This window comes from Gymnoscopelus microlampas (assembly GCF_963454915.1).
Source record: "Gymnoscopelus microlampas genome assembly, chromosome: 13".
Classification (NCBI taxonomy): domain Eukaryota; kingdom Metazoa; phylum Chordata; class Actinopteri; order Myctophiformes; family Myctophidae; genus Gymnoscopelus; species Gymnoscopelus microlampas.
Window position 1 is genome coordinate 28628344 of NC_139950.1, and position 14717 is coordinate 28643060.

Here is a 14717-nt window from a genome sequence, read left to right on the forward strand (position 1 = left end):
GACAGACAGACAGACAGACAGACAGAGAGGTTACCTCCGGTGCGATGTAGTCCGGTGTGCCACAGAAGGTGGTGGTGGTGACTCCATTCAGGATCCCCTCCTTGCACATACCAAAGTCTGCTAGCTTACAGTGGCCCTCAGCATCCAACAAGATGTTATCCAGCTTCAGGTCTCTGTAGAGAGAGAGAGAGAGAGAGAGAGAGGATGGATGACTTGTTGAATTATGTCCGTTCAAGGACATCTAATCACCAGAAATGGAACAAACACACAGCAGGGCATATCACACTGAGGGAATCCCAATCATACCGCTTTTTCTGGAAATTATTATAAGATTTTGTTCTTTCGGTTCATTCGGTTATCTACAGACTCAAGACACACGTTTGGCGTTTGTCTCCCACACCCACACACCACAAAAATGGACGGGTGGGTGGGGGGGTCAGATGGAGAGAAACAAGAGGGCAGGATGGGAGGCGAGGTAGGGGAATGAAGTTGAGATGGAGGGGATGGTGGTGGGGGATAGAAGGTTGGGGTTAAAAGTGCAGCGAGAGTGAACGTTCTACTCGGAGGAAAGAAAAAAGAAAGTGGGAGGGTGACAGTGGGAATTTTTCCATGGGGCAGGAGAGAGAGAGAGAGAGAGAGAGAGAGAGAGAGAGAGAGAGAGAGACAGAGAGAGAGAGAGAGCGAGAGAGAGAGAGAGAGACAGAAAGACAGAGAGAGAGAGAGGGGTAAGAGAACAGTCAAAGAGATAAGAGTGCTGGTGTTGAGAGATGACACGGCAGGCCATGAACACAGCCGCTTGGGGCTTGATGGTTGACTGCTGCAAAAATGTCAACATCTCTTCCACTCTCCCATTCAGCCTGAGGTGTTTTCAAAAACACCACCGCCCCGACAAGCCAGCGAGTGAGGGGATTGTGTGTGTGTGTGTGTGTGTGTGTGTGTGTGTGTGTGTGTGTGTGTGTGTGTGTGTGTGTGTGTGTGTGTGTGTGTGTGTGTGTGTGTGTGTTTTCGTGTGTGTTTTCGTGTGTTTGTGTCTAGAGTATAGGCTTATGCAACTGTTCTGTTCTTTTAGCACGCCCCAAAGAAAAGGCAGTCGCCACATTTTGGAGCAGCCACTCCAGCTATTGGTTGAATTGCATTCTGTCCGACCGCACTTTGCTGTGATATTTCTGGTACGTAAACGCAGCATTGGCCAGTCAACGTGGCATCATGTCTGCAACATCAGGGACTAAAGGCTTACATTTAAAGGGATTACCGCAATCTGATCAAAACAACGGAGCGATCTTCATCTGTTCAAAGCTAATGTTGAAGCCCTTTCATATCACACTGCTTGCTCTCTCTCTCTCTCTCTCTCTCTGTCCCTGCAGTCACGTCGTCTTCTGTCCTCTCCTGCCTCACAAAGGAGGACTCCTAATTCCTGTTTGTTGTTGCTGTTTTGCTGTTCCTCCAGATAGCTCACTGATATGGTTATTTGTAATCTGTCTCTCTTGCTGTCCCTCTAACCTCTGATTCACACTAAGGCTGAGCTGTGTTACCAAATCCTCAATGCAGTGGGAGAACATCATAACTTCATGTAGCATCACCAAGGCCTTCGCAGATAAAGGAAGTTACAGATAGAAATGGAGAGATACATGAATTAAAACACTACCCAATGGCAAAAACCTACCAAAACACAAGCAAACAAACAAACATCCTGTGAGCAGGATGATTCACAGTAGAGCCCTGCATTGGGATCCCACAATGGAAACATGTCCCCAGGACTTTTTTGTGTTATCCTTTTAGCCTTAATGTCTGACTCTACCACGTGCTGTCCAGCAGGACCCAAAGTGGGCGGTTTTAAATACCTGTGGGCTGGAATGAGCAGTAAAGAATAAATCAAAAGAAATGCGGTTCTCGAAAATCCCGCACTGTCCCGCAATAGACCTGATGTAGCATCTGAAGCATGTGTGGTCACGCTTTGTTTTAGCTTGATATGAACACATTTTTCTTATGGCTAAATGCAGGGGTGTACGTCATTTTTAAACGTTCTTCCCAACAGGTGTGTGCATAATGAATCTATTTAATAACCCATGATGTCAAGCAGTAATTCCAGCCGAGCCAGCCGAGACAGTCTGTCTGTCTGTCTGTCTGTCTGTCTGTCTGTCTGTCTTTCTCTCTCTCTTGCTCACTCTGTCTGTCATTCTGTGTTTTTCTTTGTAATGCGGGGCTATAGGTCATAATATTTCGTGATTATGCAAGACTTACATTTTGAATAGGGTCACAAATGAAAACCATTGTGGGTGCGGTCAGGAATGGTCAGAAATCCAGCGGGAGTGGGACTAAGAAAACAGGGCACTATTCCAAGGTTCTTTGGGTTTTGAGAACTGTATGACTGCATTCAAATAAGTCCACATTCCTGTTTTTAATGAAATTGAGATGTATCTCTATTTTATGTGGATGCATTGTACTTGTGAAGTGACTAAGGAACCAAAGGTTCCCGAGTCATGTGGCACATAGGTAAGGAGCCTATATCTCCTGTTTCCGTAGAGAGAGGCAGATTGATGTACAGGTACACCCCCTGGACATGATGCTAGTACTGTATGTCGCCCCATTCCAACCCTTCATGCTGAGTGCCAAGCAGTGAGGCATTGGGCACCATTTTAGTCTTTGGTATGATTTGGCCGGGGAATGAACATACAATCTCCCAATGTCAGGGCTGACACCATGCAGGCCACTGAGCTGGTGATGACCTGGCTTTAGGTGAATTAGCTTCTTCTTAAATTGAGAAACAGAGAGGGAGAGACTAAGTCAGAGAGAGACAAGAAAGACAAATGAAAAAGTTCTGTTAATCTTAATGTGTCAATATCAAAAATATCAACAACAAAAAAAGGAAGTATGACTATGTAGTATACTGTATGGCTACCCTGCCTCAAGGCTGATCTGCTCACTCAAACAATACAGCATGTCACACTAAACACTGTCACCTCTGAGCTCTTTGAATCATATTAACTTTTAACCTCTCTTTGGCGTCAGTTCATATTGGGCTGGATCTTTCCCATTATACAGTATATAGACATTATCAACCACTCGGGAGTCGGTCCTTGGTAAATCATTGAATTAGGTTGCTTTCTAAAAAGCTATGTCCTTAATTTGAGTTCAAGTCTCAGCTTTTTGATTCCTATGTGTTCCTGTAAACTAAAGGCATTTGTGCATATAAACCAGGGCTCAAATATGCTGTTCCCCAATTTATAAGCAGTTGGGATTTAAAAATGTCAAGGTGACGTGAGAATGTGCTTAGAGCCACACAAGATTTAATCCATACGTACACTTGTAGGCCTGTGTATTTTGGAAAGATGTGGGAAATCATTACGTACATAGTAATGGAGGGTTAAGCACTAAGAATTACAATGGGCTTGTCATTTCACTTACTGCCATCAACCTATAACTGACCTATAAAATGCCATGATAATATTTGCCTTGCTAAAGTGCACATTGAGAAGTGTTTTGAGAGGAGCGAGTGGTACTCCTTCACTAAAACCCCCTAAATTTTCCCAGACAGAAATGCCCTCAGCTTATCCCCGCTGCATTGCTTTTGAATAGCACACCTGAGGCTAATAAACAGAAGATAATTTGTAATACATTTGCGTTTGAATTTTCATAGCCGACGACACTAATCATTGTATTACATGCCACTGAGCCGCAACAATATTTCATTTGTGATGGGTTGCAGGTGTTCAATAATGGAGTAACAAAATTATATTTTAATGGGTAATATATTGCACATATTTATTTAGCTAAATATGTTTTGTTTCAATAGGAAGGCAGAGAAGCGTTTCAACCGGCTTGAGTAATGATGCCACCAAAAAGTATTGTTGTGAGTAATGCCAAAAGCACTACACATCAACTACTGCTAAGGCCATCTCCTGTGTCTACCATACACTGTCTCCCTCCTATGCTATGCCTGATATGTACTTGGTTGCGCATCGTGTCACGTGGCAAAAAATAGCAGATCTACAAGCTCACAATGCGTCACAACATGCCGCAAAGCATTGCGAGCTTGTACAAATGCTTCAGTTTGCACTGGCGTGCAACAAAGTAGGCTTTAGTGGTGTTTGTTTCCCTTGTTTATCACCAATCTGGGAACCCATCGCCAAATGAAAAGGAAAAACAGCGCCCTCTGCTGTTTTTTACTATCTCAGTTGGCTCTGGGAGGAAGTCGACGTAGCACACGTGCGCGAGGAAACCAGGGTTTTGGTCTGCCTTCAGCCTTTCACTTCCGTTGGTGCGACAATGTTTTCATTCCCACTAACAATATTTCTACACGGAACACTAACACCACTTCTCCCAGAGAACATGGATCGTTTTGGTTATAAGCCCACTTGTTTCTATGATGAAAGAGCAAGTTAAAATGTGAATATCTTTCCGTGGTTTTGTCTGCTCCGAGGACGCTATTGTTAAATTAGTTTCGGTTTGTTTCTTGTGGGGAAGGATCGGCGGACACGTAAATCCCGGCCACTACATTTGATTGGGTAAAGCGCGGCCTGCTTCCTGATCTGAAGGCACGCCCAATTGTAGGCCAGTGCGTACGCGATATGACGAACCCCCCCGACAGATTCAAACGCAGAGCAGAATCTGTTCTTGAGAGATTAGTTTATCACTAGTGATACTTGTTTAACAAGAACTTGAGTGCCAGGGCAAATTACGTGGCCGACACACATCCACGTCGACAAAGTAGAGTATTTCGTCACTATTGCCAGGAAAGCTAACTGGGTAACTCGGGAATTCCTCTGGACTGTTAGCATTTTGCAACATCTACCAGATCACTTTTTCTAGTCCTAGAGTAGTCTGACAACAGACACAGAAAGACAACGTGTACGATGTTATAAGCTATACTGAAACACAGAGGGAATCAAAGGTGACATAACGTTAGCTTACAGTAACATAGAACATTGTTTCTGAAAGTACCAGGGGTACTTAAGGGGGTTCCAGGGGGTCCCCAGATAAATGATGGACAGGGACCAAATGGACCCTTATGGGTCTGTAACACTGAGAGTGTACAAATGGAACCAAATGGACCCATTTGGTTCCATTTGTACACTCTCAGAGTTAAATTAACATTGATTTTACAATATAAATTGGGGTCCCAGAGACATACTGTACATGCCATTAAATGGGGGTCCGTAGCCCTAATGCATGTCAAACTGGGGGTCCTTGAAATTAAAATGGTTGAAAATCACTGCTAGAGAGCTGTACAAATCTTCTATTATGAGGGTCCCTGGCTTATCTTTTCAAATGGGGGTCTGCGGGCTAATAAGTGTCTATTTGGGGGTCCTTGGCACGAAAAAGTTTGAGAACCACTGACATTCTGGTTTGGACAATTTAACTTTGTCTTCAACAAGCATTGTGTGGGTATTTTTCTTCACCACTAGATAGATAGTGATCATTGGACACTGTCTGATGTACAATTTATTACATACATTCCTAGAAATATGGTTTATGCAGGAAAGCTTTTCACTCAACAACTGTCAATAAACAGGAACTATACACTCAACGCTGTCAGGAATGGCCTTTCTATTGTATTTTATAACATTTACACACACACACACACACACACACACACACACACACACACACACACACACACACACACACACACACACACACACACACACACACACACACACACACACACACACACACACAAGCAATCAGGCTCAATTGAGGGCATTTCCTGTGTTTCATGTAAATCTTGAGTGATTTTTCCATTACGTTGTTAGCGGCAACGTACACACGCACGTGCGAGCACACACACACACACACACACACACACACACACACACACACACTCTCACTCTCTCTCTCTCTCTCTCTCTCTCTCTCTCTCTCTCTCTCTCTCTCTCTCTCTCTCTCTCTCTCTCTCTCTCTCTCTCTCTCTCTCTCTCTCTCTCTCTCTCTCTCTCTCTCTCTCTCTCTATTTTAGGGACTGGAAGGCAGATGTAATTAATGCACACATAGTATCATGGTTTGGGGGAATGTCATATTATACATACACATATGTATATCATATACATACACATAGGCCTACATAGACAGACAAATATACAGAAAATGCAACAAATTCAGTATTGCACACTAACATTAGACAAGACATCTCTGAAGATTCTTAATGCTAACATTTGGTTTATGTATGAATCGTCACATCAAACTGCAGATATATACAAATCTGTTTCTCAAATGTATTCTCATATTGCTGTGTACAAGCCTTTATTGGTGTGTTCAGATTCACATTCACATTCAGGGCTTTCAGAATACCCCCAGATCATTTGTTGGCGTGTGAGTGGATAGTAAAGATAAAGATAAAGATAAAGATGACGCATACTTTTTACATGGTTTTCATATTACATCAGCCTCCTCCAAGCCCACCAACAAAGCTAAGGATTTCCTGTCAGAGTACTTATGGGACAAAACTTTTTTCATTGCAATTTCATAACCCACAACAGTCCACCATGCAGAAATTAACTATACAGGTGCACTCAGAGTGCAAATCTCTACCAGCTGTTGCTTTTAAAACAAGCAAGTAAATGAACTGTGTTTTTTTTTTTCAATGCTTGAACATATGTATTTCTTGTAGGAACAAACAGTGCCTACTCTATACAGTAGCAGGGTATTGTCCTTCAGTAGGATGCAGCAGTGTAAAACTCCTGGCATGTACAGCTCAGTGAGCTCACCTTCACTTATATTTCTCTCTCTCTCTCTCTCTCTCTCTCTCTCTCTCTCTCTCTCTCTCTCTCTCTCTCTCTCTCTCTCTCTCTCTCTCTCTCTCTCTCATTGTTCACTAATACTTATCTGTGCTCTCTGCTTTAGTGTCTACAGTACACTGCCTTTCTGGTTGGCTCTGCTGCTCTGGTCCATGGCTAGACATTCACCTGTGCTGTATTCATTGTGATTGCTCTGGCTGCCCCTCCCTGTCCCTGCTGTCCAAGCATGCTTGATTAGGGCCTCAGGCTATAAAGAGGTAGCCTGGGCAGCGTTCCTTTTCGGGTATATGATCCGGTCGGGAGCGGACCGGATCGCGACAAACCGGAAAGACGTCTCACCCCAAAATAGGTCCGTCCTATAAAATCCTTGATGCGGCGTAGTTTAGCTTATTTTTTAAATATAAATGTGAGTGTACTTTCCAGAGACTATTTAGCGTCTGTATTATCCGTATTATCCCACGGGGAAATTCTATTCCATTTAAATAGGGATTGGGGAACCAAAACAAAGCGGCACCGCAAAACCGGATCGCGACAATCCGGAAAGAGGATTCTTTTTTCTTTTTTTTTTCAGTAGGCGTGGCCTAGACCTGATCATATGGGTCTTTAGTAACGCATACCAGACTTTCCTCCGAGGTGGAAAGACTGGTGACGCGAGGTTAATAAAGAGGTAGCCTGCTTCCTAACAAATCTGCCATAGCAAAAAAAAAATTGCCCTTGGTAGATTAGGGCTGGCCCCTCTCAATAGAGATTGGATTTCTCTCCCTCTGAAGTTGTGAGGGACCAATCAGGGCCCAGTATGCACATATGTGGCGGGTTTATCACCAGAGGCATTTTATTTATTTGCCCCTCGGAAATGCAGGTTCCACACAGAGATTCCAGACTAATATCTACGACGCAGTGATATTAGTCTGGCTATGCCAAGCTAATAGAGAGGAGCTTTTGCAGCCTCTCAGGATCTCCCCAGCAGAGAACGGCAGTTATGTGATTCCTTAGTTCATTTTGTCTTTATTCTTTTTCAGGTGTGATGGGCTTGGTCATAGGTACTGTTCGGCGTTTGTTTCTTTACTGGTTAGTTTAGTTTTTTTTGTTGTTCTAGTAGTTTATGAGAGTTGGGTGAGACTACGGCACATAGTGCTTGCCTCACCAGACTCCCCACTTTTGAGTTTGGCCAGCCCATCACTTTGTTTAGGACTTTAATTAAGTTTCAGTTTTGTTTCATTATTATTTATGTTTGCTACAATACTCCAAACAAGTGTGAGACCTGACTGTCCTTTTATGTTGTAGCCCCTTGGTGTTCGAGCCAAGTTGAAAGGGGCCGTAACAGTGGGGTAACTTTGCACCAAAAAAAAACATTTGATTAATATATCACTGTATATTGTGTGTAGCTTGGCATGCAGTGGAGGCGTGCACCAACCCATCCCTTTTGCACCAGTTCAAACCAGTACTGTCAACAACATGACTTCCAAATGCTACTGTTTACAGTCCTGACTGTCTGTACAACCGTCTGCCAACACAGCAGGAGGACAAGGAGGGGTAACCGTACTGTCTCCTAGTATTATAATTGTCTTCAAGAAGGAGTTCAACAGCCGCCTCAGAAGTCATGTTTTCACCCCTGCTTGTGAATTAAATATCTGTAGTAATATGTTGATTCAAACTAACTTTGATGGGCAAGAGTTGTGTCTTAATCCATTTAGACCTAAGGCCGATTCTACAAATGCCTTCTAAATCAGTTTTTAGTAATTTGTTGTGTTCACTGGGGCTGTTGTGGTTTAATTAAAATAAGCATCCTGAACTGCAAATGTCTCATCCACATTCATTGAATTGTCCTTTTCTGTTTGCCGCTGAACGATTAGAAGGAAATTATTCACCATTTTTGGCAGAGGTCTGTGCACCACAGAGATGCTTCTTGTAGGTGGAAAAGAGCTGAGAAATATATAATAATGACATGAACAATTACAAAAGGGTGTTATAATAAATAAAATGAATGTTGGGAGAAAATAAAATGGGATCATGCCAAGAGAAAACAGTGAGGTGTCGGACTGGAGAGACAAGAAGAGGGAGATGAGCCACGCAGGACATAATGTTAACAATAACAGTTTTCAATCAACAAAGTAGGTCAGGGAGTAGAGAGAGAGAGAGACAGACAGACGGACGGACAGACAGAAGGAGACAGAGAGAGGGACACAGAGGAAGACAGAGAAAGAGATAAGACAGAGAGACGCAGAGGAAGAAAGACAGACAGAGGGAGATATAGAGAGTCAGAAAGGGGAGCAAAAAACAGAGAAGGGAGAGAGATATAGTACAGAGATGGGCAGACAAATAAAGACATTAAGTAAGAGCTGTAAGCAGCAGTCAACACATTCATCCTAAATGAACACGATGACATGTGAGTGCTTGCTTGTGTGTGTCGTTGTGTAATTGTGTGTGCGTGTTTCTACAGTAGTCCCTGCCAATACCAGACAAAGTGAAATCACTGTATCAAAATACCATTGGTATGAAAGCAAGGAGAAAGCAAACCATGTCAGTGTTGACAAGAGGTATTATGTATTAGCCAACTGAAAAATCTAAAGTAATACATCTCTGCAAAACGAGTCCTGGACAAAGCAAGGACTAGCACGTGATTCCAGCAGGGTAAATCTAAGAAAATATTTTGCAACATTCAAACAAGGCTAGGCTAAGTATGGCCAGAGAGTTATATAATCATGGGTGCAGGTAGCCTAACTGTAGACATGAATGAAGTGCCGGTTGTCACTACAGCAACAAAAACTTAACCAAAACACTTATCACTCTTATCTCTGTTAGCAAAAAAAAAAAAAAAAAGTGATTTGGTTACTAAATATAAACACGAAATGCATCAATGGTTAACTTTAGACTGCATCTGAAGACTAATAGTACAGTTTGTATATGGGGGGCAGTGCTTCAGTAGGTAGAGTAGCCGTCTGGGTACCGATTTGCTCCCCGGTTACCATATTTCTACTGACACAGGGCCAGGTCTGGTGCCAAACATTGAACAAGTCTGTGCATTTTCAACTAATAACCTAATGTCCGTGAATGTGTCCGTGTGTGTGAGCAGCTAATCTCCGCCACCGTTGGGCCGAAACTGTGCACACGTACTCCCTGGATGACAGAGCAGAACCTCTGCCACATTTTTTTCAGTTCGGCCTGTAATAGCGCCACCAGGAGGCTGCTTTTTGCAAAACATTTTTTTGGACAGTACTCCTACAGATTTTGTCCAAACATCACGCAAATCTGTACACAGTATCTCTACAGTCAAATGAAACGGGACTTTCAGATTTTTCATATTCCATCCTGATTGGCTAAGATTGGCTTCCAAAGTTTGCAGTGCTCTGTTTTGAATAAAATGCCTCAAATCATGAACGCAGCGTGTGATTTCTGTGAACATTTGCACACACATTGCCAACATCTATACATCACATAAACCTGCTTATCTCTCTTCTCAGCTGCTGCTTGCTAGTGATAGTCATAACTATGGCACCAGGCAAGCCCTGAGAGGTGCTTTAACCCAGCTTAAACCCAAAACTGATGCTTTTAAAAAAAACTGTTATGTACAAAACAACCTTACCTGGCGGAGACCTGTGCTCCAAGGAGCACTTATTTTAGTTCAATATCTGGTCATTTCCGTAATAATTGGCTGCAGGTGTAGTGCAGGTAATCAATGCGTTGCCAGATTTCGCAAGAGAAACAAGTGAACAGGTCTATGAAAACAAGCCCAAAAGAAGCAACTAGGTTTTACGATGGCTATTTGAAAATAGCAGATCAACAAGCTCACGACGCGTCACATCGCGACACGTCGTGACACGTCGTGAGATTGTAGATCAGCTATTTTCCAAAAGAATATTCGGAAAATGTTCAGATGGGGGTCTGCGGACAAATACATAATCTGGGGCGTCCTTGAAAAAATGTGGGAACCACTGGTTTAAGAAACATTAGGAAGCAAGACCAAATAAGCAACTACACTTTAAAAACAAGCCCAAAGTTGCTTATTATAAGCAGACATGGCAAGGAAAACCCCTCCCCTATCTGTGGCCAGGAATAAGGTGAATAGAAATGCAGACCATTTACCATAATATGTCTTCTATGTCCATTATGTGCTTTTCTATTGATGTGCTATTGTGAGCCATAAAGCATTCAAGTGGCTTCCCACCTTATTTTGGCTACATCAACATAGAGATGTAGCAAAACAATTCAGTGTTCATATGTGGGGTCATTTATTAAGTTTAGGGCATCTCATGACATCTAAAAAGGGTTATCCTAATTAAAATTGGCAAAGCTAATTTTCAACTCATAATTAGTATTTAATCTGCATGTATTTATACACACACCCACGCACCCACACACACGCGCGCGCGAGCGAGCGAGCGAGCGCAGCTGTGTGTGTGTGTGTGTGTGTGTGTGTGTGTGTGTGTGTGTGAGAGAGAGAGAGAGAGAGAGAGAGAGAGAGAGAGAAAGAAAGAGAGAGAGAGAGAGAGGGAGAGAGAGAGACATAGCGAAAGCTAGAGTGTGCAACTGTGTGTGTGTGTGTGTGTGTGTGTGTGTGTGTGTGTGTGTGTGTGTGTGTGTGTGTGTGTGTGTGTGTGTGTGTGTGTGTGTGTGTGTGTGTGTGTGTGTGTGTGTGTGTGTGTGTGTGTGTGTGTGTGTGTGTGTGTGTGTGTGTGTGTGTGCGCGCGTGTATGTGACTATGTGTACTGATGTAGCAGGCACCAGGGAGGCTGGACATTTGTTGCTCCAAGAGCACGTAGGCAGAACAGCTTTGATAGTGAACGACAATAAGATCAGACCCCAGTCTCTGCAGTTTTCCTGTTCCACAGAGAGAGAGAGAGAGAGAGAGAGACTGAGAGAGAGAGAGACAGAGAGAGAGAGGGAGAGAGACATAAAGCCAGAAGATGCTAACGAAAAAAAGATGTGAAAAAGCAAAAAAAAAGAGAAAAAAAAAGAAGGAAAAACGGTAGAAATTAATAAAGACAAACAAGCAATAGCAATCAAATAAATAAATTAACCAAGAAAACAGTAAGTTCTTTCAAAGTAAAAAAACAGTACAATTTCGGAAAGAAAGATATAATAGAAAGAAATTAAGAAACAAAGAAGAATTGAGAAACAGAAAAAAAAACATTGAAGCTCAGAATCGAAAAAGTCAACTTAGTCAGTTACACCACTGACCTTTCTCTTTCTGGTTAGGACATGACACACTCTTCACATGTGTTGTATCACGCCTGTGTGTGTGTGTGTGTGTGTGTGTGTGTGTGTGTGCGCGCGTGTGCGTGCGTGCGTGCGTGCGTGCGTGCGTGCGTGCGTGCGTGCGTGCGTGCGTGCGTGCGTGCGTCCATGCGTTCGTGGCATTATTTATCTGTGATGACTCAATCCAAAGGGTCGGTTCATCTTACCCGGAAAGTCAGTTAAAATAAACATACAATCACACACACACACACACACACACACACACACACACACACACACACACACACACACACACACACACACACACACACAAATTCAAACATTCTCATATGAATTCTCTCTTGTCTGTCCTCTCTTTGTGCCCTGGTTTCCTGTAATTCTACACTGACCTGTCTGAACTAAAGCATAAAATGGCAAGAAATAAAACTGTAAATAAAAAGATACAGAACTGTTGCCTAAAAGTTATTTCTGGTACAAAGCAAGGCTAACTTTGCATAAGTCCACAATCGGTTACAATGGTGTTATGATTTGGGCTGCAGCTGCTTTGTGGTGGCAGGTCATATGTTTGCTGTTAGCTGACAATGATATTATGTCTGTAAGGGACACAGAAATATTAGCAGGAATTCATGAAAGAGGACAGTAAGGTATCTGGCCCTGCAGCTGACACATAAGGATAATTCCTTTTAACAGGTCGTTCATGAAAGTCCTTGCGGTCTTGTTTCCAATGAGAACCTGTGAGCAATTAGGGGTTAAGAGTCTTGCTCAGGGACAAATTTCATTTCATCGACACATATGCTGACCTGGCCTGGAATCGAACCTGGGGCAACCAGGGCCTCTGGCTCCCTAGGCGGGCTCACTAACCATTCAGCTATGGCCGCCCCTGATACAGTACTGTACCCGAGTGTCACCTGACTGACTTATTTTATTTGCTGGGAATCAATGGAGAATATTTCACCAGTTAAAGTGGATGCAGCTCTGGGATCCAGGGTGGTCATTACCGAAACTCCCAAAGTATCAAATCTTATGCTCCTATCATAACATGTCACATTGGACACCAAATGATTTTTTTGCCAGACCCATGGGCCGGCTAATATGACTCCATGTCACTTGGATGTTGGGTAAAGTTACTTTTAAAAGTAACTTGTTAAGTTACAAGACTTCTGACTACTGACATTAAAATGTAAACCCCTTTGCAATGTCTTGTGCATGTTGCTATATTGACCAGAGGGAGAGTAGGCTACTTAACAAGCCTACTGTACGTTTATTGACTCTATCGGCATTGCATAGCCCAGTCCAGGGGTTTTCAACTGATTATGAAACAGGGACCACCACCCTGACTGAGAATCAACCTGGGGACCACTGTTGTGTTGGGATGGTGGATATGGGGGTGGTGTTGGAAGGGGGGATATGGGCGTGGTATAGGGGGAAAAGCTTGAAATGAAATATTGACTGTTAAGGGCTTAATTTAATTTGTTAATTCGAGGTGAATTAAATCAAGCCCTTAACAGTCATTATTTAACTGAGATATGCTAGTGGTCCAGAGCTCAAAAAAGATTGAGAACCACTGATCTATTCCTTTCCCATGGTTGCCCTTATTCTGTTCTCTTAACCTTCCATATTAAACTCATGTTAACTGATTCATTGCAACATATGTTTTAGCAAGCAGACACATGCGATTGATTATGGGAACATTTCCTAATTATGGTGACTCAACCATGCACGGTACAATTTCCCTTGAGATTCTAATCTTCCAATTTCTGTGGAAGTTCTTGACATCCGACTTCCCAGTAACTGACAACATTGACACGTCATCATACGTCACCAGGTAATTTTCTGCACTGTTTCTCATCAAGAGTACGCCTACCTGAGTGGCCACGAGTGTTGTGGAGCTGTGCTTGACTAGCCTGGTAAACCCCCCCCCCCTGAGATTTCCGGAAGGGGGGGTTTACCAGGCTAGTGCTTGGCTTGGAGATGCTTCAAAATCAAACCTGCACACACACTTGATTTGCATTCATGTTCTGACTCCTTTAACCAAGAAATTCAAAATAATGTGATTTGTGAATACCTCCACAAACCACGACATAAAGGCTGATCTCTCTGCCTTCTCTGAATCACTGCCATGTCGCTAGCTGAATGAGCATTGCACAATTATGCACTGACACACATTACATTACAGTCATTTAGCAGAAGCTTTTATCCAAAGCGACTTACAATAAGTGCATTCAACATAGGTAGGGAACGAAACTACTAATCACCAGAAGCATTAAGTGCATTCTATTCTAAAACAAGCAACCAAGAGTATAACTAGCACTAAAGTAAAAGTGCAATATATCAGCTACCTACTTTCATAAACAGATGAGACAAAATAGGAAAATCAAATGAGCAAGACCTAAAACAAATAAGTGTATCGAATAAACAAGATCCAATAAAACAAGAGTTCGTACAACTAGTTAACAACAAGTAGGCAAGGCGAAGAGGAAGGGTAGTGTTTCCTGAAGAGGTAGGTTTTCAGCCTGCGGCGAAAGATGGGCAGTGACTCTGCTGTCCTGACATCAGTGGGGAGTTCATTCCACCACTGTGGGGCCAGAACAGAAAAAAGTTGTGACCGTGTAGATCGGCCAGAAGGACCCTTGAGCGACGAGGCAATCAGTCGCCTCGAGGTGGCCGACCGAAGTGGTCGGGCAGGGGTGTAGGCATCAACCATAGCCCGGAGGTAAGAAGGAGCTGTTCCTTTCACTACCCTATAGGCTAGCACCAGGGTTTTAAACTGGATGCGAGCCGCTACGA

The 14717-nt window shown here is 43.0% G+C and overlaps 1 protein-coding gene across 2 annotated transcripts in view; it reads right to left on the minus strand.

Annotated features, from left to right (window-relative positions):
- The window catches only part of LOC311058034 (protein kinase C epsilon type-like), a 98112-nt gene that overhangs the window by 8883 nt on the left and 74512 nt on the right, over positions 1-14717 (minus strand). For both annotated transcript variants that reach the window (XR_014602022.1, XM_084075309.1), the window contains exon 12: positions 35-173. Coding sequence is in view for 1 of the 2 variants with exons in the window: in XM_084075309.1 (XP_083931435.1) it covers positions 35-173 (139 nt within the window). In the remaining variant the exon portion in view is untranslated. The remainder of the gene's footprint in view (positions 1-34; positions 174-14717) is intronic.